The sequence below is a fragment of the Ctenopharyngodon idella genome, chromosome 2 (assembly GCF_019924925.1).
Source record: "Ctenopharyngodon idella isolate HZGC_01 chromosome 2, HZGC01, whole genome shotgun sequence".
Classification (NCBI taxonomy): Eukaryota; Metazoa; Chordata; class Actinopteri; order Cypriniformes; family Xenocyprididae; genus Ctenopharyngodon; species Ctenopharyngodon idella.
The window spans coordinates 34,050,700-34,077,367 of NC_067221.1; the positions used below are offsets into that span (position 1 = coordinate 34,050,700).

The window sequence follows — 26,668 nt, forward strand, 5'->3', positions numbered from 1 at the left end:
TTGTTTCGGATTTCTGCCGCCTCTCGCTACGTCATAATCACGTCACTACTAGAGCAAGCTCCTGATTGGTTAACGCTGCGCGAATTTTCGCCAAAGTTCAGATTTTTCAACTCGCGCGAATCACACGTTATGCACGTCAAACGCCCGAAACGCTCTATTCGCGCCGCAGGATGTCTATTCGCGTCTTTGCATTGACTTAACATGTAAATCACTCGTGCATTCACGTCTGTTGTGAACGCACCATTAGTGTTCATGAGTCAGTGTCCTATGTGATCATGTCTGTTCCTGCCACAGTTCACCTTAATATAGCCACAGCATGTTTTAATCACAAAGAAAAGGTGTTCCAGTTTAATTTATTCAAAATAAATATAAATTTATTTATGCTTGTCATAAGTGTCATTTAGGTTTACACAATGCAAATCAGATAGTCAAGAGCAACTGTTTACAATCCCATGAAAGGGATTGCAAATTGTAATTGAATTCTGCATCTGATTTATAGGGAAAAGTATAATATAAGTAATTAATATATTTTTAAGATGTAATTGTTGTAATTATAAGGTTATTTTAATTACATTAATTATATTTACATTTATTTTTTAAAATATTTTCATTTATTTTTAATTTCTACCTCTGGTAGCTCAAAAAGTTTTAGACCCCATTTACACCTGCATTTAGCATTGTCCACTTGTGGACAACGATTGACCAAAATGCATCTTAATATCAGGTGTAAACAGGGCCTTATAATATTCATTTCACATCACCTCTTTTGTCACAATGTCTGAAACTGTTCGATAAAGGATCCGGTCTCTCTAAACCCCTCCTTTCTGAGAGCCTGATCTCTGCTCTGATTGGTCAGATGGCTCAGTCTGGAAACGAAATGTCCATTAACATATCTGAATTTCAGCTCTGGAGGCTTCCTCAGCACTTGACACATTGTGATACAAACAGTAATGTCGGTTTTACCGTAACAATCTGAGCACGAGTCCTCATCCTTTGCAAGTGCATGCAAAGTGGATTTGCTTTCGCAGCACAGAAAACAGTGTCTACGACAGCACAAACCAAACCCTTCTAGGCCTCAGCTACAACTACAGTGTTTGAGGGCGGATCAAAGTAGTTGTTCGTGGGCAGCCAATGAAGACCATAGACTGGCATTATGCAAATGTATTATAAACCTGCGTCGTTTTGAGCAGGAAGTGAGACTGGAATTACTCGTTTCAGGCAGTTCAGAATCGGTTCTTTCTTTTGGGAGACTTCATTTATCTTACACTTTGATCTTTGAAACTTTGCAGACTGTTTGCTATTACACACTACATGAAAGGCAATTTCCAAGAAGATATAATAGGGACACTTGAACACATTACCAAGCATGGATATTCAAGTCCACTCAAAATCGCTTTATATTTTAAGTACTACTGGTGCTGGAACCACCTGGTACTATTTTTGTTTGATTGTTCATAATCTCTCTCTTTATTTTCTTCTCTTTCCTTTTATTCCCTCACCTCTTTCTGCAGAACTTTCTGAAACAGCAGAAATCCACACGCTGTGATGAGCTTGATGCTCTGATTAAGAAGGGCTGTTCTAATCCCAGCATAGAAAATCCTCGGGGAAGAGTTAGGGTCAACAAGAACCAACCTGTAACAAAGCGCACAAAGGATGGAGTAAAACTGAAACCAGACCAGATCACCCAGATTCAGCCACAGAAACTCACCCTAGACCTCCGATCAGGTACTGGTTACTCCCACCTCAACTCCTGGAACACTAAAATGATTAAACGATTTAGGTCATCACCTAATAAAGTTGGATGTCATGTGAAGTGATGGCCTCCTTCTAGAAATGATCCATTCACTCCCCTGTAAAGCTTCAGTCTAATCCCATTATCTTCTGTCATTCCAACTCAGGTGAAGCTCAGACGTTTCCTCTGAAATTCAAGAGGGCTGAGGATTATCCCATAGATCTCTACTACCTGATGGATCTCAGCTACTCTATGAAAGACGATTTAGAGAATGTCAAAAACCTGGGAACCCAACTGATGAAAATAATGCAAACAATCACATCTGACTTCAGGATTGGTAAGGACCCTTAGAGAATCCATGCTGGATTTGTCTTTAATTGTATTATTGAAGTGCAATGTTATTTATGCTGCTCATTTCATAACACTTTCCCTTTTAATGTTTGTTAATGCTTCTAGGTTTCGGCTCCTTTGTAGGGAAAACTGTCATGCCATACCCCTGTACATCAGACCAGAACTGCACCAGCCCGTTCAGCTATAAAAATGTGCTGAGTCTGACTGAGGATGGATCTCAGTTTAATAACCTTGTTAGCAGGCAGCAGATCTCAGGAAACCTGGACTCACCAGAGGGAGGTTTCGATGCCATCATGCAAGTGGCTGTCTGCGCGGTTTGTCATTTTTTATTTTATTAAAAAAAAAAATATATATATATATACAGTATCTCACAAAAGTGAGTATACCCCTCACATTTCAGCAACCATTTTAGTATATATTGTCAAGGGACAATACTATAGAAATGAAACTTGGATATATTTTAGAGTAGCCAATGTGCTGCTTGTATAGCAGCACAGATTTACTGTCCTCTGAAAATAACTTAACATACAGCCATTATTGTCAAAATAGCTGGCAACAAAAGTGAGTACACCGTAAGTGAACATGTCAAAACTGTGTCCAAAGTGTCAATATTTGGTGTGAGCACCATTGTTATTTAGCACTGCCTTAATCCTCCTGGGCATGTTTTTCAGAATGGTTGCTTTTTCTTTCATTACTTTGATGTTGTAAGGCAAAATTTGTGAATAAAGCTGGAAAAGTTTTTTTTTTTTTTTTTTTTTTGGAATGGGTTTTGATTTCAGGCTGTACAACAAATAACAAATAAAATAACTATTTCAATGGGGTATGATGATTTTCTATAGGCACTTCACATATATATATTTTTTTCCCAGGATTATTTGATGAATAGAATGTTGATATAGAATAGTATAGAAACTGCATTTATTTGAAAGAGAAATCTTTTTAGACATTAAAAATGTCTTTAATGTAATTTGTATTTATTGTTTTATTGTACTGTAACCAAGAGTCCACTGTCTACTGGATAGGTGTGTCCATATCACCAAATAAAGTGAAGTAGCCTCTACTGACTTTTTGGGACTTAAGTTTATGCTTCCTCTTGATTGTGTATCAGAATCAGATTGGCTGGAGGAATGCTACCCGTCTGCTTGTGTTTTCTACGGACGCTGGATTCAACGTCGCTGGAGACGGAAAACTAGGCGGCATCGTGCTTCCTAATGACGGGAAGTGCCATCTGCAGGATAACATGTACACCAGGAGCCATTTCTATGTAAGTGTGTGTTACACCATGATCCACTACCGTTCTGTATTATCCTCACTGAGTATATGTTAAGACGTCTCATATTTTAATCTGTCCCTTTTAGGACTATCCATCCATTGCACATCTCGTTCAAAAATTAAGCGAAAACAACATTCAGACCATTTTTGCAGTAACTGAAAAGTTCCAGCCTGTTTACCAGGTAAAAAAAGCCTTTTTTGTCTATGTCAATAAGTCTGATCCTGTAACACTCATGGAAATAAAATACTACATAGAAAAAAAAAACTGGATAAACTGTTTTTTTGTTGTTGTTTTTTTCATTTACAGGAGCTGAAAAACCTCATTCCAAAGTCAGCTGTGGGCACACTAACCTCCGACTCCAACAATGTGATAGACCTCATTATTGATGCATATAATGTGAGTAGATCACAGGAACTGAGGCTAAAATTCAATTTAGTCCATTCTTTTTAGCTAATTAACTTTTTTTTTTTTTTTTGCTAAATTATTGAAACAATAAATATGTGGAGGGAAAAATTACAAAGCATGTTGACTTGAAAAAACATTGCTTGAAAGTCTATCCAGCATGTGTAAAAATTGTACTATATTAAAATGATATTATATTACATGTCTTTCTCAGTCTCTGTCCTCTGAGGTCATTCTGGAGAACAGCAGGCTGCCTGAAGGTGTGTCCATCTCCTATGTCTCCCACTGCAAGAATGGAGTGAGTGAAAAAGGAGAAAATGGGAGAAAGTGCTCCAACATCTCCATTGGGGATGAGGTGAGAATAATTTTCTTCAGCTGAAAAGTTGCATCTTTGTTTAATCAAGCATTCAGTGCTTTCCATTGGGTACAATTTCCTAAATGGAAACTATAACTGTTACCAGTTACTGGTGCTAGACAAGCTTTAAGGGCAGTTTACACTAACAACGATAAAAAAAAAGAAAGAAAAAAACTGCAGTTATAACTGCACCGAACGTTCTGTTTATTATAAGTGTGCGCTGCAGTTATGCCTTCTGCTGCTTAAAATGCTTGAGCTCTTTAAAGCGGTCCTATTATGCTGTTTTACATTTTAAACTTTTTTTAATGTCATGCTGCTGTTTGAGCATGAAAAAGGTTTGCAAAGTTACAAAGCACAGACTTTACTACAAAGGGAGTTATTCCCTATATCAGTTAGCACTTTTTCTGAACTCCCTGAAATGCCTCGGTTGTAGTCTTGAGTTTTCTTCCAGGAATGTACACTTTACAATATCCCTTATTTAAAGGTTTCCCCCAAAAATGAAAACTCTGTCATTAATTACTCACCCTCATGTCGCTCCACACCTGTAAGACCTTCATTCATCTTCGGAACACTAATTAAAGCCAAAAATACTTTTTGTGCACCAAAAAAAACAAACAAATAACGACTTTATTCAACAATTTCTAGCAAAGGGTGATTTTGAAACACTGGTTCATAAAGCTTCGAAGCTTTACGAATCTTTTGTTTCGAATCAGTGGTTCAGAGTATGCATCAAACTGCCAAAGTCGCATGATTTCAGTAAACGAGGCTTTGTGGTGAACCATTGAAATTTTGAAACGTTTTGAAACACTTATGACGTAACAAAGCCTCGTTTAGTAAAATCATGTGACTTTGGCAGTTTGATACATGCTCCAAACCACTGATTTTAAACAAAAGATTTGTAAAGCTTCGAAGCTTCATGAACCAGTGTTTTCGAAATCGCCCATCACTAGAAATTGTTGAATAAAATCGTTATTTTGTTGTCGTTTTTTTGGCACACAAAAAGTATCCTCGTTGCTTCATAACATTAAGGTTGAACCACTGTACTCACATGAACTGTTTTAAATACGTCTTTAGTACCTTTCTGGGCATTTGAAAGTGTAAAGTAACTTGCTGTGTCAATGGAGGCCTCACTGAGCCATCGGATTTTATCAAAAATATCTTAGTTCTTACGGGTGTGGAATGACATGAGGGTGAGTAATTAATGACATCATTTTCATTTTTGGGTGAACTAACCCTTTAAGTAATTTCCGCCCAAGGCACACGCAAAAAAAAAAAAAAAAAAAAAAAAAGGGCAAGGCCTGGTTGAGTTTTTATTAAAGGGATAGTTTGATGTTTATCTGCTTACCCCCAGGGCATCCAAGATGTAGGTGACTTTGTTTCTTCAGTAGAACACAAATGATGATTTTTAACTCCAACCGTTGCCGTCTGTCAGTCGTATAATGCTTGTCAATGGGAACACAATCTATAAGAGTCAAAAAAACATGCACAGACAAATCCAAATTAAACCCCTATGGCTCGTGACGACACATTGATGTCCTAAGACACGAAACGATCGGTTTGTGCGAGAAACCGAACAGTATTTATATAATTTTTTTACCTCTAATACACCACTATGTCCAACTGCCTTGCGCACGGCATCCGGTGCGTGAGGTGTGTACGCGTAAGATGTTCATGTCTTTCTTTCTTCAGTCGAAAAGAAAGTAAGGTTTTTGATGAAAACATTCCAGGATTATTCTCCTTATAGTGGACTTCAATGGCCTCACCAAACGGTTGAAGGTCAAAATTACAGTTTCAGTGCAGCTTCAAAGGGATTTAAACGATACCAGACGAGAAATAAGGGTCTTATCTAGCGAAACGATCGGTCTTTTTCTAAAAAAATACAAATGTATATGCTTTATAAACACAAATGATCGCCTTACACGTGCTTCCGCTTTCCGTATTCTTCAAAAAGCTTACGCTGTATGTCCTACCCTTCCCTATTCTACTTACGGAAAAAAACAGAACTGGCGCTGCGTTCGTTCTGTAAGTTGAATAGAAAATGGCTGATCGTTTCGCTAGATAAGACCCTTATTCCTCGTCTGGTATCATTTAAAGCCCTTTGAAGCTGCACTGAAACTGTAATTTTGACCTTCAACCGTTTGGAGAGACCACTGAAGTCCACTATAAGGAGAATAATCCTGGAATGTTTTCATCAAAAACCTTAATTTCTTTTTGACTGAAGAAAGAAAGACATGAACATCTTGGATGACATGGGGGTGAGTAAATTATCAGGAAAATTTTATTTGAAAGTGGACTAATCCGTGCGTGCGCTCAAGGCAGTTGGACATAGTGGTGTATTAGAGGCAAAAAATGATATAAATTCTGTAATTCACCAATATAAATGGTGTTCCCACTGACATGCATTATACGACTGACAGACCACAACGGTTGGAGTTAAAAATCATCGTTTGTGTTCTACTGAAGAAACAAAGTCACCTACATCTTGGATGCCCTGGGGGTAAGCAGATAAACATCAAATTTTCATTTTTGGGTGAACTATCCCTTTAAACTTGCAGTTATGGTAAGAGGCATGACATTTCCGAAACACACTCAAAGTGGTTGACCAATCACAGCACACTTGTCGAGCTGACCAATCAGAACATATTGCTCTTTTCGGAAGGAGGGGCTTCATAAAGACAGAAACTAAACAAAGCATTGCTGACAGACTGGAAGAGAGGTGCTGCAAAAAATAAATAAAGATAATGTTTATTTTGAACATTCAAGCATGAAAACCTATTCTAGTAGACCCCAAAAACAAAATCAAGACTGCAAAAGGGCATAATATGGCCTCTTTAAAGTCAGGTAGATTCTGATTGGCTGTCAATGTTCATTAATCAGCAGAAAAATAGTTCTAAAAGTGATTCAAACTATATTGTTTCTCTGTGTCGTTATCGTTATAGTTGTGGTGTGGACTGCCGTATTCTTATAGAATTAGAATGATTATTAAAAATGTATAGTTATAGTTGTTTTTATAGTTATGGTCCTTAGTGTAAACAGGTTTTTAGAGAACATTTTTATCTGCTCTTTATCTTAAAGGAATTAAATTGTGCAGCAACATAATTAAAAACTACAAAAACTGCTAATAAGAATAAAGCAAAAATGTGTATTTTGCTCACTGGTGGCTCTTTATCCTTGTGTCATAGGTGACGTTTGAGGTAGCGATCATGGCTAAGGGTTGTCCATCTAATGGCAAGTCAGAGACGATAAAGATCAAGCCACTGGGCTTCACTGAGGAGGTGGAGATCGTCCTCAACTTCGTCTGTGAATGTGAGTGTCATAAAGACGGAATCCCAAACAGCCCAGCGTGTCACTTCGGCAGCGGTACCCTGGAGTGTGGAGCATGCAGGTGAGTTATATACTGACACTGATGGTATCATCCATACAATCTACACCCTCAACTGGCAGCCCTGATATCGATCTACCTCTGCTTATATTCAGGTGCAATGAGGGACGTATCGGCACGACTTGTGAATGTAGCAAAGACGAGGTGAGAACAGAAGATCTAGACGCAAACTGCCGCATGAATAACGGCACAGACATCTGCAGCAACAATGGAGATTGTGTTTGTGGAACTTGTGAGTGCAAAAAAAGAGACAACCCAGAGGAGAGATACAGCGGAAAGTTCTGCGAGTGTGACAACTTCAACTGCGACCGCTCCAACAACAAGCTCTGTGGAGGTACGACTACATTTTTGTGCATCTGTCCAGGGATACACACATACACACAAAATAAACTAAAACCATAACAACATTTTAGTTACTTGAAATAAATTAACATTAACTGAAATAAAGTAGGCTGACATATGTTGGGTAACAGTAAATGATTAAACAGATGAGAAGTTACAAACTAAAAGTGTTTCTCCATCTTTCAGGTCACGGTCGTTGTGAATGCAGAAAGTGTATCTGTGATGCTAACTACGCCGGCAGTGCGTGCGACTGCTCTTTAGACACCACCACCTGTCTGGCCAGTAACAAACAGATCTGTAACGGTCGGGGCACCTGCGAGTGTGGCGTGTGTAAATGTTCCGACCCAAAGTTTCAGGGTATAACCTGTGAAATCTGCCCAACGTGCCCTGGAGTTTGTACTAAGCACAAGTGAGTTTTTAACAGAACACTTGCTTGAACAACTGGCTTGTTATGCTCATCTAGCAGCACTAAATATATTCGCCCGTGTTTTTCCTCACAGGGATTGCGTCCAGTGCCGAGCATTTGGTACTGGTGACAAGAAAGACACATGTGAGAATGAGTGCGGTGGCTTAAATCTTAAAGTAGTGAAGAAGAAGGTGGATCTTCCTCAGCCCAATGACCAGCCCTACATCAATCACTGCAAAGAGCGGGATGCTAACGACTGTTGGTTCTACTTCACCTACGCTACCAAGGAAGACGGCACCATTGAGGTCCATGTGGCGGAGGATCTTGGTAAGTACGGGATGAAATAAGTACCAGTAGATCTTGATTAAAAAATGTATTTATCTTGTGTCCCATAATGCTTTGTGTCTGTGTTCACAGAGTGTCCCTCTGGCCCTGCTTAAACCACTCCCCTCCAACCGTTGCTATGAGCGAGAGATGGAGAGGAGCGCTAAAGTAAAACCCTGCCCTCTACTCAATATTCCATTTCACTTGGAAATACGTCACAACACTGGAGAAAAGTCGTTTGCAACTTTCAATTCACGGGGACTTTAAGGACATTTTTCTTTGGCTCTGAGGCTTGTGAAAATGCATATAGATCTATTTAAAGCGTAGTGCATCAGAGAGAATTACTGCATTATGAAAAATGGTCAATGTTAGCACTTGTGGAGTCATTTGTCTAACATTTAGAGGTAGAATTATCAAGGGGGTCCTGTATATTAACCCTGTAAAGCCTGACATATGAAAAAAAAAAATTTAAAAAAAAATTGAAATGAAGCAGTTTATTGAACCTTTTGACAAAATATAAAAGAAAATCTGCAAAACGTTGCATATGTATTGCATATATATTATAGAGAGAGAATATGGAGCTCACATTTATATAATGTAGTAATATGTAATAATATGTAGTTTGGTGCAGATGTTATTCATATGGCTAAAAATTATGATGAAGTTCTGATAGCTTGTAATGTAAATCATTGAGATCTTTATAACAATGTAACAGATTACTTACATAAAATGCATATAAATATCCATTGTCACTCTGTATCTCTCAATAATGTGTCTTACGTTTAAGTATTTTGATGATATTTAAATGCTTAGTTTTATGATGAAAGCTCTGTAGTTTTAATTGTGGGTAGCAAAATACAGAGAGATGCACATTTGTTCCTCCAAAGCCTGATGTATCATATTTGAGATATACATTTTTACATGATTTTTTTCCATAAAAAGTGATTTATGGATAATCAAGTAAATCTAAGTTGCTTCAGTCCAGTAAATGTTCATCTTGAAATATTAATAATAATATAATAAAAGTTATTCTTATGTTTACTTTATAAAAATAATTCAAGATTTCACAGCAAAAAGACTTCTGTACCACACCCTGAAGGTGGACATTTTTAGAATGATCTTTACTTGCTAAAAAAAAAAGTATGAACAAATTAGAGGCTTTATAAATGTATTCATATGCCATTTGCACTGAACCAATCAAAACTGCCAGCTCTTCTGCTTTTTTTCTTTCTTCAGTTCTGTTTTTCTCATTCTATCATGTTTTTTTTTTTCTGCTTTTCTCTCTCCAAACCTTTTCTTCTTGTCATATCTTGCAAGAGAACCCAATATATAAGAGTCCCATTAATAAATTCCAGAATCCAAGTTATGGAAATAAGGGCGTCACACTCTGAGTCTGTACTCTTCTTGGCTCCTTGCATGTGCTTTTTCTCCCTCTTTCTGTCTGTTTACCTTTCAGTCACTTTAACATCAACCTCAGACCCGTGTAAAGTTGTGGTCAGAATTATTGGCACCCTTGGTAAATATGATCAAACATGACTGTAAAAATAAATCTGCTTTGTTTATCCTTTTAATATTTAATTCATAAAATTAGCAAAAATCTAACCTTTCATTGAAGGAAAAGAATTGAAAGTAGGGGAGAAATCACATCATGAAATAAACGCAGCAATCTCAACACGACGTACACATGACGTCTATCGCAATGTTAAGTAGCTAGAAAGAGATTTTATCACTTTATTTTGTCTATCCTCACTCTATATATTGTAAAACAAGAGGCCTGAAGACATTTCTTGGGTCAGTGCCTTTTTAGACAATGGAATAGTAATGTGGAAACCTTAATTTCTTTCAGCTGCCCATATACATGTCTGTAAACTTGTGTTGGACCCCTCCTGATCAGGAGACGCTCACTCTGGGAACATCTGGGAATGGAAGCAACGACAAAGCAAATGAAGCATCTAAGAGCGCTAATGTAGAAGCATCTCCCTAAGGAAATTAATTATATTTGAAGGATGCGACAGGCACAAACTGATCCGTGCTCTTGAACATTGGCAGGACAAGCTGAGTAAATAATTGCAATAAGAGCCTGCTGTTAGTTGAGAATATCTATTCTAAATCTTTCACAGACAGCATATCTGTTTTTAAAATGTATTAGACAACTCTTAAGTATGGTGTGGTTTAATTGTGTTCACTCGTTTACACTTTAAGAACTATTGAATAATTAATTAATGCTGGAATTTTACTTTGGAGAGTTGAATTCACAAAAAGCATTCACATTTAAAACATATATAATCACTGCTGTAGAAAATACACATTTGTGCAATTGGATTTGTGTCTCAAATACTTACTTGAATAGCCTTTGTGACAACTCTATGTGACAACTAGCCCCGTCGTTTTACAGCTTCTTTCAGACATGCCTGTTTCTGCTCATCTGCCATTAGATGGCGCTGCTGTATAAGTTCAACTGGGCTGTTGTTCTTGACACTAGAGGGCATATATCTCCATTTCCGAAAGTGAACGTCCCTCCTACATCCAAGTTTTGTGCAGTGGAACTAATGAATGAACTCATATTCTTAATTAGAAATTATTTAAAATCCTTCTAGTCGGTTGTTTAAATCACTAATAGCCAGGGAAGCTAGGCAGAACAGTGAGAACACGAATTGTGTTAAACGTTCGTTGTGTTGTCGTCACAGTTTTACTAAATGTGAGGTAAAACGGTGTGGTTTCACATCCAAACCGCTGCTTCAACACTTCTGCCTATGAACCACTGAGTTTATATCTTTGTGAGTGTTTGCGCGTTAGTTCACTACTGAGAATGTGTCACCGCTGTGCCACTTCCTCAGTGATGCTGCCACAGATAACCCCACAAACACAGCTCAGTCAGCGGACCTGTGATGAGGTCATTTATTTGACTTCTATATTATAAAAATTACTATATAGTACTATATTTAACTATGATAATAATAACAAAATTTAAAAAAAAAAAAACTGGTATAATAATACTGGTATAATATTATCACGTGTGATGAATTATAAGGTCTTTCTGAATGTATAGGCCTATGTGCTTAAATAGTTAGTAATCAGCTCTGATCAGCTACATCGAGTGAGCACTGGGATATGATCTCATTCTAGTTAACCTTCATCATTGTCCATCTGTAAACACTGACTCATATGGTTGACATATTTCTTTCCACAAACAGTCAAACCCTTAGTAGGCCTACACCATCATGTCTCATGCCCGTAGGCAGGGGGGGTTCGGGTGGTTCGAACGAACCCCCCCTCACTGCCAAAGGTCCAGAATTTAAGGTTTTTTTTTTTGTTTGTTTTTTTTTTAATTAAAAGGATTTCTATATTTTATCCACTCAGTCTACAATATAATAGCCATATAAACATAGCGTAATTATAATAATAAAACATAGTGGGATATTCGGTGCATCAAAAAGCGTGCTCGTTAAGATACCAGCAGACAAGCTAATCCAGCACAAATTAGTGCATAAAAGGTCACCAAAATGAAGTATTTGAACCTCATAATTAAATACAAAAGGAGGAGAAAAACTGCAAAAAGGTTTTCAATAGGCTGGCTACGGACCTGTGTCTATCCATAGAATGACTGTCATCTCATCTCTCCTCTCCTCCTCTCCTCTCCTCTCCCAACCCTTCTTATTATTTCCCCCTCTCTCTCCCCCTCTCCCTCTTTCTCAGGAATGTCCTAAATGTGAACTGCTGCTCAACATCAAGCCAGATGAAGTCCAGTCATTCCACAGCTATTTTTAGAGTAAATCTGCAACCTCCCTGTGAAAGATGAAAACACACACACACACACACTCACACTAAAATCTTTTGTTATGCAAAGCTGGTGAAGAGCAGGGGCATTTCTAGAGTTTGATCACTACTGGGGCACAGGCCCCTCAAGAATTTTCCTAAAGTACTTCTAGGGGGGTGGAAATTTATAAGTAGCTAGGCTACTTTTGGAAAATTGCGATTTTTTTTTCTTCACAAAAACATTTAAATTTTAATTTACAGTAAAGGGCTTTGCTTAAATTGGCTGTAAACATTTTTTAGGTATCAAAAGTGGATACGGTTTGGCTGACAATTAAAATGACCTTGGAACTCTGTTTTACCGTGGTAATTTTCAAACAATTACTAACAACATTATAACTTCATTGGTGCAAGTTTACATTTTATTTGATAGTTGACCATACCAAATTTCTATCTAAATTAATTTAAATAAACAAAAAGGAATAAAAAAATAAATAAATAAGCTAAATAATAATAATAAAAAAATAAAAAAAATAAAAAAAACTTTTTCCTATACCTTACAGAGGAAACCCACTTGGTGGCGACAAGTGATACCACTAACAGTTGACCGTGGAATATTTAGTAGTGCGGAAATTTCACGAATGGACTTATTGCACAGGTGACAACCTATCACGGTACCACGCTTGAATTCACTGAGCTCCTGAGAGCGACCCATTCTTTCACAAATGTTTGTAGAAGCAGTCTGCATGTCTTGGTGCTTGATTTTATACACCTGTGACCATGGAAGTGATTGGAACACCTGAATTCAATGATTTGGAGGGGTGTCCCAATACTTTTGGCAATATAGTGTATATACTGTATGATAAAAAAAAAACATCTGGTTTAGACGTTCAAGATGTGGTTTAGTTTTGACCTGGTGGGGACAATTCTTGGTCCCAATAAGGAAAAGTTTATAAATCATGCTAAATTATACTTTTTGAAAATGTAAAAATGCACAAAGTTATGTCTAAGTCTATGTTTAGGGGTAAGGTTAGGGTTAGGGGATAAAAAATATACTTTACAGTATGAAAATCATTATGTCTATGGAAAATGCCCATAGAACATGGAAACTCAATGTGTGTGTATGTGTGAGTGTGTAGCCTACTTGTTTTGTCTGTACTTAAATTGTGAAATACTTACACAACCCACTAGTGAGGACATTGACTAGTCCTCACTAGTTTAAAAGGCTTATAAATCAACCAAAAGATGTTTTTATTTAAATCTAGTGTTTTGCACTGTTTCATTTTCTGTGATGGGTAGGTTTAGGAGTAGGGGTTGGGTTAGGCGATAGAAAATATCATTAACCTGATATAAAATCAATGGAAGTCTATGCAATGTCCTCACTAAGATTGCAAAACAAACTTGAGTGTGTGTGTGTGTGTGTGTGTGTGTGTGTGTGTGTGTGTAGGTTTGGCTATTGTGAAATATTACGAGAACTGACTAATGAGAACATTCTACTGGTCCTCATTAGTTTAAAAGGCTTATAAATCAACCAAAAGATGTTTTTATTTAAATCTAGTGTTTTGCACATGTTTCACATGTTTCTGTGATGGGTAGGATTAGGAGTAGAGGTTGGGTTAGGCGATAGAAAATATCATTAACCTGATATAAAATCAATGGAAGTCTACGCAATGTCCTCACTAATATAGTGAAACAAATGTGTGTGTGTGTGTGTGTGTGTGTGTGTGTGTGTGTGTGTGTGTGTGTGTGTGTGTGTGTGTTTATTCAGGTATTTTCAAATCATATTTAAAATTAAGTTCCACATACAAGAAAAGAACAGAGATGTAAGTTAAAGCCTACAGGAAATGCATTATGTTTCATATTTTCACACCTTCGGGTGCTGTTTGCATGCAAAGGCAGATAGAATTTTCCCACAGTGGTCGCCCTTATCATGACAATTTCAGTTTTTTGTTGTTGTTTTTTGTTGTTGTTTTTTGTTGTTGTTTTTTTTAAGGCATGAGTTTAGGCAACTGATTTTCCCCGTTATGATTAGTTCCATAAACTTCATTTTTCCTCAATAGTTCTTAATCACTGTATTGGTAGTAGGCTATAAGGTGAGCAATAACGTCTAATCAGTCATTTATGAATGCCAAGCAGTGTTTGGGACACACCGGGAAACTGCCCAGACTCTCCTGCTCTGATCCTGGACCAGCAGTAAAACCGAGCAGAACTGGATTTCTACATAAAAGTAAACAAAGGAGCTCTCTGTCTGAAACTTTGAGCCTATAGTCGACTAGCTCTATCTACAATCAAAAAATTTTATATATGACCAAAATCAGATCTGAGAAAAACTAAACCTGATGTTTTGTATTAAGGCAGAGAACTTTCGGTGTTTCTTGTTTCCTTTCACAGTAACACATATTTCATTTTATATGAGTTTAATGTATCGTTTAGGTACATTTGGAGTCTCTTATCAGATTCCAACAGTATTAAATGCGAGATCATATAGGTGTTTCGCATTGCATCCGGTAAAAAATACGTCTTTTTGCTGCTTGAGGTGGGAAAAGTCTGTAACTAAACAGACAAAATGAGCCTGTGACCCCGTGTTAACCGGGTTATGACTCATGGAGTTTCATTCGTGTTATCTGTGAATTAGATAGGCTAGAATGCTACAATGCACATAGACGAAAAATATTGCAGTCATTATTGTTTACTGCATCATTTGTGGGAAACATTATTCTCATTCTAATGAGATAAAACAACGCAACTCGCTGCCTACTTGCGTAATAATAACTATTGCTTATAGATAGCCTATACACAGCTTCCAAAATGGAATATAGATAGGTTTGTTGTCATTTGTGGGGAAACCGTTTATAAATGCTCTATCTAGATTTGTTTCGATTAACTCGGAGCTGCGTCCTGCAGAAACTCTCTGAATATTTTTTTTGTGCGTGTGAAATGATTCAACAGACTCGAATCACTGAGATGAATCAATTGAATCAGAATCTTCTCCACAGCTAGGTCGCAGTGTGGATGGGGTGGAGAGGCGTAGCATTATTTCCTGTGGGCGGAGGAAGGGAGAGGCTGCCACTGCAAACCCAACCCATCTTACAGTCCACCACCGCACCGACCACACATTACCCCATCCGGACCGAGGGCACGTCGAGACGTGGAAGGGCGAGCTGGACTCTCTGCCCACATTTAGCCATTTATTTGCCTCAATATCCATGGTTTGTTTGTTGTAGGCAAAGGAATTGCGTGTTTTGGTACTTTGCAACCAGCTGTTGATTCAGAGTGTCCCACGGAAACAAAGGCTCCACGGACAAGAAACTGGACTGTTGGACCAAACGCTGTCGGAGGTTTATTTCCCTAACAAATGTGGTTTTGAAAGAGTCTGAACAATCGCCGGGGAACACGTGTTAAGGTAAGGATCATCAAAATATCACTTTTTAAAGAACTTTGGTTCAGGAGTCAGGACCGTTTGTCGAATGGGGTATTTCTAATTGCCTTTAGGCAAGCCAGTGATTGTGAGCTTTAGGGTTTGATCTGAAAAATGATCTTTGGTTACGAACTTTGGGTGGGGATCATGTCCCATCCGTTTCACTTCAAAGGACAGACATGGATCTGCCTCAAACGTGTTTCACAGATCATATGAAAAAAGTGTCCCTTCAGGCTATCTTTTTCAGACGTCTGTTATCTTGGATCTATTTGTTGCGTCTTATGTGTCCCCAACATCTGTTGTAAGTCGTCTACAAGCCTGAGAGAATCCCGGCGGGTCCGAGGGGGGCTGTGGGGGTTAACTGCCCCATGAACAATGCTTTATTTGGTAGTTGCTTGTGTAAATATGCCTCCCTGGAAGTCGAAATGATGTAGCCGTGAGTCATGATCCTGTTTAGAGGACATGCTGAACACATTAGACCACCTATGATCTGGCGGATGCGAACACATCAAAGAATAATTGTTTCATAGCGCATCAGCTGGGAGAAGTTTGGCATTCTTACAGCACAAAATATGACTGCGGTTGTGTGATGAAAAGCACCATGCTCGTCCATTGTGATGTTTTAGGAGAAACTGAATCATGGCAATATAGACATGGACAGATCTGTGGAATGCTATTTGGCAAATTTTACCAGGAAAGATCCCGCAGCGGATCTGCATTAACTCTCACATCCTACATATTCAGGTCACGTGATCGTGTGGAAGAATGTTGTTGTATTTTTTGACGGATGTCTTAAAGGTGCACTCACAGTATTTTTTTTTTCTGACTAAAAGGTTTCCATATAAAAGAAATGAGTGCTTTTAAGATATATTTTAAAATGAAGTACACTTACATTGAATCAAGATTCCAGTAATAAAAGCTGCTTTATTGTAGGCTACTGAGCGGGTCGCCGCAATGGGGCAACACCACGTGACCAATTGAGTTATTTTGCTCTTTAATTAATCGTGGCTAACTGGAAATAGCACATTCCTGCATGGCCTTGGTAACTGAAAAATGTTTCATGATACTGTATTCATGTCATTTTATCAATATAAGTTTAAGGCAACTATGTCGGCTTGCATTTGCATATTTCTATTTTAGCCTACAATTAAGAGCAATCTGTTATAAAGAGTAATGTTGTCATGTACTCTACATGTAGGCAACTGCTAAAGTTCTGCCGGGTTTTGAACTGTTGTAGTACTATAAAGTTTGTTATTTGTCTCTTACAAATCCTGAGAGAACCTACCCTTATAGAAAATGGTGGTCTCTGCCAAAACGCTATTGTTACTACAGCTGTTGTTGCTACAATAAAATTGGGTGTCAGACACCACAAAAAGAACAGTGACAAAATCCAAAGCTTAGTACACTGTTTGAAGGGAGGTCTGTGTTTATTATGGTTTAGTAGTTAACTATCGAAGCTGTGGTTGCAATATCAGTTATTTGTAATTCAGAAAGGCTAAAATAAAAAAAATAAAATTCTAATGAATGTAAAAAGTTCTCGAAATAAACAATTTCCACAGGTAGAAATTGCAATTTGTGAGTACCAACTCTATACAAAGCATTTTAAACATACTTATCTAGTATTTCCAAATAACTAGAAAAGTCACAGATTAATTGGTCAAATGTGAGGGAAGGCTACATTGTAAATTTTTGTAAGGACATATTTAGTCTTGTTTTCTGTTGTCTTGTAGGATTATCTATATTAATTTCCCTTTAAACAGAAAATGGAAGACTGTTGCTCCTCCTGTGTGTTTGTGCATGTGTGCGCACGTTTGTGTTTATGCAGTGCTCTGTTATTAACAGCAAAGTCTTTCACTGTGACAGATAAGAAAGGGGTTGGATCTGAACATATAAGGGAGACAGGAAAAAGAGTCTGTGTTTAAATCATACAAATTTAATGACTCTGTGATGCAGACAAAAAAGGATTCAATAAAATGATGTCATTCATTCATGTGGACTGACAAAAATGATGTTGAAAATGACATGTTCCATAATTATGAAGATCATCACGTTTAAAAAAACAAAACAAAAAAAAAACAATTTTCATTGTTGTTTATTTAGCAGATCCACCAAGTGCTTGCTGAATGTTAAAGTCTGCATGAAATGAAAATAAATCAGTTTTTTTGATAACCTGTTATTACACTTGGATGTATGTCATATTATGCGAAAAATTATGCTGTTTCCGTTTCATCGCAACTTTAAATGTAGGTGTTTAGGGTCAGCCATTATGTTGGGCATCTATATAAGCAGGGTGGCATGTAACCTGATATTGTGGATAGGGCAGACAAAGGTCAGTGTAGGTCATAAAGTTGAGTGTAGAGAGCGAGTCACATTGTTTGATTCTAATATGTATTCTATGCTCCAGATTGTTGCTTTGACTCACTTCCTGTCGCCCCAACTGCTATGACACATTAACAGTTAGATAAAATGGGGGCAGGGCAGCCAGGCATTGAAAACAAATTGGTCATTATAATCTGAAGGGCCCAAAGCAAGACTTTTCTAGAAGTGCTAAGAAAGAGACCAAAAGAGATGATGCATCTGCTGTAATAGTAATAGCTTACTGTGAGGAAAAGGAAGTTAGATTAAAATCTAGTTTAAAGCTAAAGTCTGATTTTTCTTCAGTACTGAACAGAATTGTAAATAGATGAACCTTGTCAAGATATAATTTTGGCTCGAGAACACCTGGCTAAAAAATTTGAAGCAGTTTTAAGAGCTTGAAGTCTGAAGGGATGGATGGATGGATGGCATACTGAACAATTGGGCTTTAGAACAAAATCGTTTCTCAAACACTCCCTGTCTTCCATTGTTTAGAAAGAAAAGGTCCCACCCCAAACTCACACCATTGGTTGATCTAGAAGCTGATATGACTGACTGGCTCCTCAAATGTTTTGATAATGTTTTCGCTTAATGGTTAATCAACACATACATGACTTTTATGCCTAAAGATGATATTTTAACTTTTAAAAATTGACATTGTACCTTTAATGTATAAGGAAGGCCTTCACTGCAGTGTGAGTTTGCGTCACTTTTGTGGAGGTGGAGTTTCCCCAGTCTGTGTCTGCCGGTCACCGTCTGTGGTAAATAATCGGCCATCACTCAGCAATGTGCGGGATGGAGGGGGGTTGGCAGGGTGAGGCAGTTTAATTAAGGAAATGGCCACCCTGCTGTGGAGGGGTTTATGGCCACTCTGTGTGCATGTTTGTCTTGACAATTACTTAAATTAGCAGGTAGTGGATAACTGAGAACAGCAACTTAAAGGGATAGTTCACCCAAAAATGAAAATTGTCATCATTTACTCACCCTCAAGTATTTCCAAACCTGTATGAATTTCTTTGTTCTGCTGAACACAAAGGAAGATATTTGGAAGAATGACAGTAACCAAACAGATCTCACCCCCCATTTACTGCCATAGTAGGAAAAATAAATACTATGGTAATCTTTTTAGTGAATCAAAAACACTGCGACCAGTGTAGTCTGATTCCTTGAAGCAAGTTCTTTTAATAAATAGTTCAAAAGACGATTTACTGCATTGAATCAGTCAGACAAATTTGAACTGAATCTTATCGGAGTGGTTACTGAATGAGTTGCTTTGTTTTAATATGGACTAGGCATGTGACGGAATCAAATTTTAATGTTGCGATAATTGCTAAAGCTTTTATCACAGTATACAGTATTATCATGATATTGAAATAATTTGCAAAAAAAGTGTTGTCATACTATAAAAGGTCATTTTAGCTCTATTAAATACAGTTACAACTTTTGATTTTAATAATGTTATTAAATGTTGAAATTAACATTAATTAAGATTAATAAATGCTTTAGAAGTATTTTTCATTGTCAGTTTATGTTAACTAATGAATTAACTAATGTTAACTGATGAAGCCTTATTGTAAAGTGTGAATGAACAGAATCAGAACATATGCAAACAAAACCTAGGGCATGTTGTAGTCCAGATTAAAGTTATAAAAATGTTCAAATTTGAAAATAAATAGCATTAAGTCTTTAAGTATTTGGTGCTGTGATGAACATCATTGCGAATACAAAAATCGGAATGGCTGTTTGAAACTAAAAGATAGCGCAGCTGCTTTGTTTATGGGTGTTACAGGGGTAACCGCTGCATTTCTGCATTCCGTCAGCGCCATCTTGTGAATATGCATTTTCATTCAGCGCGTCTTCTTCACTCGTTCCATCATGCACTGCTCATGCGTGTTGGGCTTGTTTACATCAGTGTGTGTCTCAGGATACAGCGGTTTTGTGCATTTTAAACGGTTGATGGGTAAGGTATTCTTAAAATGCATTCTAAAAATCTGAATAATTCGTAACAAATAATTATTGACAGTATTTTGAAGTGCCCACGATAACAATTTTGTGCATGTTCATTATCGTGATATATCATATTACCGTATACCTGCACATGTCTAATATGGACCTTTTTTTAGTCAGTTCATATTTCTCTCTTCCCACAACTTTTGTTTGTGCCTTACTTTGAAAGACAGTTTATGCACCCTTGTAACTTTATCTTATCAACAGAATATTGCCAAGAGAATGTGTTGCTTGAAGCAGAACACACACACACACTAGAAACACCCAGACCTCAGGGCTGCATTTTCAAGGCCTTGACTCACAACACAGACAAGGCTGAATTGAGAAGCTCTCTGTCTCTCCCACACACATACTCTCTCTGGAGATAGTGTTACACAGAACCACTGAGAATGAAACGGCAGGCTAAAGAGCCAGCTGTCTTGCAGCTTAATCTGCCTCTGTTTCAGTGAGACAGACATAAATGTGAATGTGTCAAATACATGACCAATGAGGTCACTTTGAGTACTTTGTTCGTTGAGGAGTTTATTTTTGAAGATTAGTCTACTATGATGTCACTAGGTTTGAGATAAAAGAGCTCACAGATTTTCTGCAGAATATTAATATTACTATGATGACATCTTTTTTCATTTAGTTCATGGACAGATGTGTTAGTGGACATGATTGAAAGCTGATTGGTTGCTGTAAACCTACACTACAATTAAGCAATTTGGTCTCAGTGTATATATATATATATTTTTTTTTTTGGAGGAAATTAAAACTATTCACCACATTAAATGTGTTAAATTCATCAAAAGTGACAGTACAGACATTTATAATGTAATAAGATTGAAATATTACATATTGAGCTTTCTATTTATCAAAGAATACTGCAAATAAAATGTCACGGTTTCCACAAAAATAGTAAGCAGCACAACTGTTTTCAACATTGATAATAATAAGAAATCAGCATATTAGAATGTTTTCTGAAAGATCATGTGACTCTGAAGGTTGGAGTAATGATGCTGAGAATTTAGCTTTGAAACCTGATTTGTGGTTGAAGTGTGGATAGTGTAAAGATGTGTTATCACAGTCAGTGAATCACTTTGAAGCTCTTACTGTATAATTCTTTAGAAGGAATAACCCAGAAAACATGCTCTGACACACCAGAGATATGTTCAGAAAGGAACTTCCCATGTCTGAGTCAGCAGACTAGACTGATGTTTCACTCATTGTGTCCTTGAACACTTAAAGTGATATTTAGTTGTATTTTCTGATCTGAAACGGCATTTACAGTTACATTGTGTGTTGCACTAGGATGCATTGGGCCTGTATTTGTACACATAAACTCTCCCTCTTTTTCTTTCTCTTATTATTTCAGTTTCAATGTCAATATAGTGTGCTTTGGAAAAATGTTGATTTTGTAGTTCAAAAAACCCAGAAGAGGAGTAGTGTTTGTTTTTTTTTTAGCCACATGTTCCCTTAAGTTTTCATGATAGCCGTTGATTTGACTAAAATAATGTTCCATGACATTAATAACACACAGTCATATGTCACATTTGAATTTTAAAGCTGCCATGTTTTTTGATGTCAGCTGCTAATAAAGGACTGTATGAAACAGATTTTAATGACTGACAACTATTGTAGTCCTTTTATAGCAGTTTGCTTGCCACTTAGGTTTTGAAACTTAGCAACTTTACACTTTTTAGATTGTGATGACTGACTGAACAGCTCTATTGGCACAACAAAAATGTTACATTTCTATTGCCAGAGAAGTCCAAAATAAGGTCAAACAATAATGCAAATAATGGAAAATATGATCAAATAAACAATAAATTCGACTAATTTATCAAAAATGAATAATACATTATTTATTTCATTATTAAATTATTAAAGGTGTAAATTTAGAAATATTAGAGTAAATGCCATCATGGCGCTAAGACAAATCACTCACTGTCCTTCATAGTCTCTCTTACTCTCACAAACACACACATATATCTTGGATTCTGTGGTCTGTGTTCTGAAAGAGGCACTGTTTGCTTATCTTCAAGTGTTCACAGGTCTGATGTGTATGTGTGTGTTTTTGTGTAGATAGAGTAGCGGTTGGGCCTACTGCAGTTCACTCACCCGTCCAGTCTCAACAGCAGACATTCTTCTGCTTTAAACAAAGAAATATGAGTGTGTTGTCACATATCTTCTGCTTCAAAACAGCTGGAGTTTTGCTTCTGCTGTGTGTGTATTTCTCATGCTGGATTGTGAAAGTATCTCATCTGTGACTGAAGTGTTTTTTAGGATGCTAAGTAACGCTATTGTTTGTTTGTACTTGCTGCCATGCCTAATAAGGCCAAATCAGCACTTTTTGGCACTGGTGTCTGTACACTTGATAGATTGAGGCAAAAGGACCTCCTCCTCTTTGTTTCATCAGTGAGGTGTTTTATGGGAAGAGCAGATCCATCGTCTTACCAAATATGGGAGTAGAGTCTCTCTCTCTCTTTCCCTGGATGTCTGCGTGTACTTGTCTGACTTCGTTATGTGTGTGTTTCGTTGCTGACTGTGGCAACTATAACTAGGGTTTTACTTGCTTTGTAATGTTTGACTTCTCGATATGTGATTGTAAACCGTTAACCTAAGAGTGTTGCGGTGGGATTGTGCCTGTAAAACAGTCACTTTGGATTGTGTTTGCTAAATGAAGAAGAGTAATCTGTTTCTGCAGTTCTGTGCAAACTGTGTTTGAATTCTTTACTGAGATCATGCATTTGTGCTAGGAGAAACAGGAAATGACCTTGTAACACTCCGCCTACACTTTGAGAAGTCATGTAAATGCACAGGCACACCCTTTCCTCTAAGTGTTAATGTTTTCACTTAATTTTAAAGTAAGTTTGTGTGTGTGTGTAAATATATATATATATATATATATATATATATATATATATATATACACACACACACACACACACACACACACATATATATATATATATATATAAATCTTTTCTTTTTTTTTTTTTTCTTTTTTTTTTTAAACGGTTAGTTCCTGTCTTTAAACCGTTTTATAAAAGCAATAAGGTACTCGAGGCTAGTGCTGTATTCTGAATAAGTCACGGCTTAAGTCATGCCTAACAACGCCCTTCAGCTGCGACTTATTAATGATACAGCACAGCCTCTCGTACCTTTATTTATATATATATATATATATATATATATATAATCAGGGTGTGTAACGGTACGCAAACATGACGTTTTGGTATGTACCTCAGCTTCGAAGTCACGGTTCGGTACAGGTTCGGTACAGCAGGGGGAGAAAACTAAACATAAAATTGATTCTTTCTTTTTTTTTTTTTTTTTTTTTTGTTTGTTGTTGTTGTTGTTGTTTTTGAACAAATGTGCCTCTGTGTTTAAATAAATTCAGTTATAATTAAAATTTTATTAGCTAATGCTGAAAACTATGTAGGGAGCCCTTACTTATACATTACTATATTAAATGTTACAATTAACAACAGAGCCCAAATTATTAAATTCAGTTGCTATTTATTTTTAGATGTAATAATCAATACTCAAAAAATTACTAACAGGTTAAGTACATATAATAAATGGGCGGATAATGCATATATGAAATGCTCCTCTCTAGAGTTCATTTCTGTAGTGAACTAACATGCTGTCGACACTAAATGCCTAAGGTAAATGTAATGCTATGTGAGATATTATTCTCAAGCTGTTTTATTGATGTCTTTCCACAATTGAAACACCGGTTGAGAGATTACATGTAAACATACCAATTGAACAGTCTCTTCTTCTGCACTTTTTACTGATAGCACACAGCGTTGCATTACCGTGCATACCCCTCTTCTGGATTGGAGTGTGGATTGCCTGTGACCAACTGTATTCATTGTGTGACTTCATGCACTGAACCACGACGTCCGTACCGTTTGGTTCAGGACGAATATGTACCGTTACACCCCTAAAATATATATATATATATATATATATATATATATATATATATAATATATATATATATATATATATATACAGGTGCTGGTCATATAATTAGAATATCATCAAAAAGTTAATTTTTTTATTATAAATTATTTTTAAAAATGAAACTTTCATATATTCTAGATTCCCTACATGTAAAGTAAAACATTTCAAAAGTTTTTTTTTTTAATTTTGATGATTAGAGCGTACAGCTCATGAAAGTCCAAAATCCAGTATTTCAAAATATTAGAATATTTCCTAAGATCAATCAAAAAATGGATTTGCAAAACAGAAAAGTTCAAGTTCTTTAAAGTATGTTCTTTTGTGCACTCAATACTTGATCGGCAGGACATATTACAGCAAATGACTTGCTCCTAGCACAAATTACTGCATCAGTGAAGTGTGGCATGGAAGTGATCAGCCTGTGGCACTGCTGAGGCACTATTGAGCCTTCAGATCATCTGTATATTGTTGGATCGACTGTTTCTCATCTTTCTCTTGAAAATATCCCATAGATTCAGGTCAGGCATATTGGCTGGCCAATAAAGCACAGTAATATCATGGTCAGCAAACCACTTAGAAGTGGTTTTTGCACTGTGGGCAGGTGCTAAAGTCCTGCTGGAAAAGGAAATCAGCATCTCCATAAAGCTTGTCAGCAGATGGAAGCATAAAGTGCTCCAAAATCTCCTGGAAGATGGCTGCATTGACTTTGCACTTGATAAAACACAATGGACCAACACCAGCAGACGTCACGGCCCCCCCAAATCATTATTGACTTCAGAAACTTCACACTAGACTTCAAGCAGCTTGGATTCTGTGCCTCTCCAGTCTTCCTTCAGACTCTGGGACCATGATTTCAACATGAAATGCAAAATTTTCTTTTATCTGAAAAGAGGACTTTCGACCACTGTTCACTGTCCAGTTCTTTTTCTCCTTAGCCCAGGTAAGATGCTTCTGACGTTGTCTCTGGTTCAGAAGTGGCTTGGTAGTCCTTTTCCTGAAGATGTCTGAGTGTGGTGACTCTTGATGCGCTGACTCCGGCTTCATTCTACTCATTGTGAAGCTCTCCCAAGTGTTTGAATCGGCTTTACTTGACAGTATTCTCAAGCTTGCGGTCATCCCTGTTGCTTGTGCACCTTTGCCTACCCAATTTCTTCCTTCCACTCAACTTTGCATTTAATATGCTTTGATACATCACTCTGTAAACAGCCACCCCATTCAGTAATGACCTTCTGTGACTTACTCTCTTTGTGGAGGGTGTCAATGATTGTCTCCTGGACCATTGCCAAGTCAGCAGTCTTCCCCATTAGTGTGGTTTCAAAGAACAAAAGATACCCGGAATTTATACTGTAGGGATGGTCATTTAATGAAACTCAAATGTAAATATTCTAATATTTTGAGATACTGGATTTTGGACTTTCATTAGCTGTACGCTCTAATCAACAAATTAAAAAAAAAAACCTTTTGAAATGTTTTACTTTACATGTAGGGAATCTAGAATATATGAAAGTTTCATTTTTTAAAATAATTTACAATAAAAAAATGAACTTTTTTACGATATTCTAATTATATGACCAGCACCTGTATATATATACATTTTTTTTTTTTTTTTTCAAAGAAATATATAGTGTTTTCAAATCAATATGTTTTCCTATGTGATTTTGACTCTTGTTCTTGTGCTGTTTTCAGATGGATGTGAGGCTGCTCCTGATTTCAGTTCTGCTTGGACTCAGCAGGGCACAAATAGGTAAGAACTTAAGATTTCAAATGCATCCGATATACAGTGGGGTTCAGAGGTCTGAGGCTGCTAGTGAAAATGCTTCTGTTGTGCAATTTGTCTAATTTATTTATTAAATTTATTATTATTTATCAAAGTTTTTGCTATTATTTATTAGATATTTAACTTGAGTCATGGAATTTTCTGTAGTGGATATAATTTTTTTTCTAGCTCGGTTTTACAGTATTGATAATCTGATAATTGTTCCTTTTTAAGTGTTCTCTGTAAAATGATTTTTAAAATGAAACTGATTGTCTGTCAGAAAGCTGGAAGTGGGAATTTTGCAGGTTTGTGTGGGTTTCATTGTGGTTTTTGATGTCGCCCTCACCTCATGAAAAAAAGTTTAACATGATCACCCTCTGTGTTTTTTACAATGCTTCAAAAATGTTGCAAGACATGTTCCAAAAATCTGTGAATTTATTCTTTTATTTCTGCAACAATAAGAAAAAAGTCCCTGCAAAATCCCGGAGGGCCTGTTGTTTTAAGTTTCATCGGAATCATAGTAATACCAAATCTCAATTATTTTGCATTCATTTTGTCATTTGTTTTGTTTACGTTACAAATAATTTTTTAAATAAGCTGTTTTCCTTGCAGAAAAATCCTAATTTCAGGTGCAAGTAAAAAACAATCACATTTTCAGTGTGGTCTCAGACTTTTCAACCTCTCTGTATCAGTATGCATGAATGTGTGTAGAAGCAGCTTGACGTTTTGAGTGATTTTTAGAAGCTCAACTCTGAGAACACACACCAGACCAGAGCCTGATAAAATCTTTGCAATACTGTCCAGATCATCTGTTAGACATTTGCAATGATTTTCATTCCAGGAATATCTCAAATATGG

At 36.9% G+C, this 26,668-nt stretch overlaps 1 protein-coding gene across 5 annotated transcripts in view; it reads left to right on the top strand.

Moving 5' to 3' along the window:
• Positions 1-26,668, top strand: part of LOC127495450 (integrin beta-1) — a 49,768-nt gene that overhangs the window by 9,335 nt on the left and 13,765 nt on the right. Inside the window, exons 4-15 of one of the 5 annotated variants that reach the window (XM_051862348.1) lie at positions 1,512-1,725; positions 1,899-2,069; positions 2,189-2,397; positions 3,192-3,347; positions 3,442-3,537; positions 3,663-3,752; positions 3,973-4,113; positions 7,296-7,498; positions 7,591-7,829; positions 8,024-8,246; positions 8,338-8,570; positions 8,661-9,309. In XM_051862348.1, the coding sequence (XP_051718308.1) occupies positions 1,512-1,725; positions 1,899-2,069; positions 2,189-2,397; positions 3,192-3,347; positions 3,442-3,537; positions 3,663-3,752; positions 3,973-4,113; positions 7,296-7,498; positions 7,591-7,829; positions 8,024-8,246; positions 8,338-8,570; positions 8,661-8,683 (1,998 nt within the window). In that variant the 3' untranslated portion in view covers positions 8,684-9,309. Of the gene's footprint in view, positions 1-1,511; positions 1,726-1,898; positions 2,070-2,188; positions 2,398-3,191; positions 3,348-3,441; positions 3,538-3,662; positions 3,753-3,972; positions 4,114-7,295; positions 7,499-7,590; positions 7,830-8,023; positions 8,247-8,337; positions 8,571-8,660; positions 9,310-15,401; positions 15,724-25,740; positions 25,799-26,668 lie in introns of those variants that run through there. The other 4 variants (XM_051862339.1, XM_051862313.1, XM_051862329.1 and 1 more) reach the window with 4 other exon arrangements.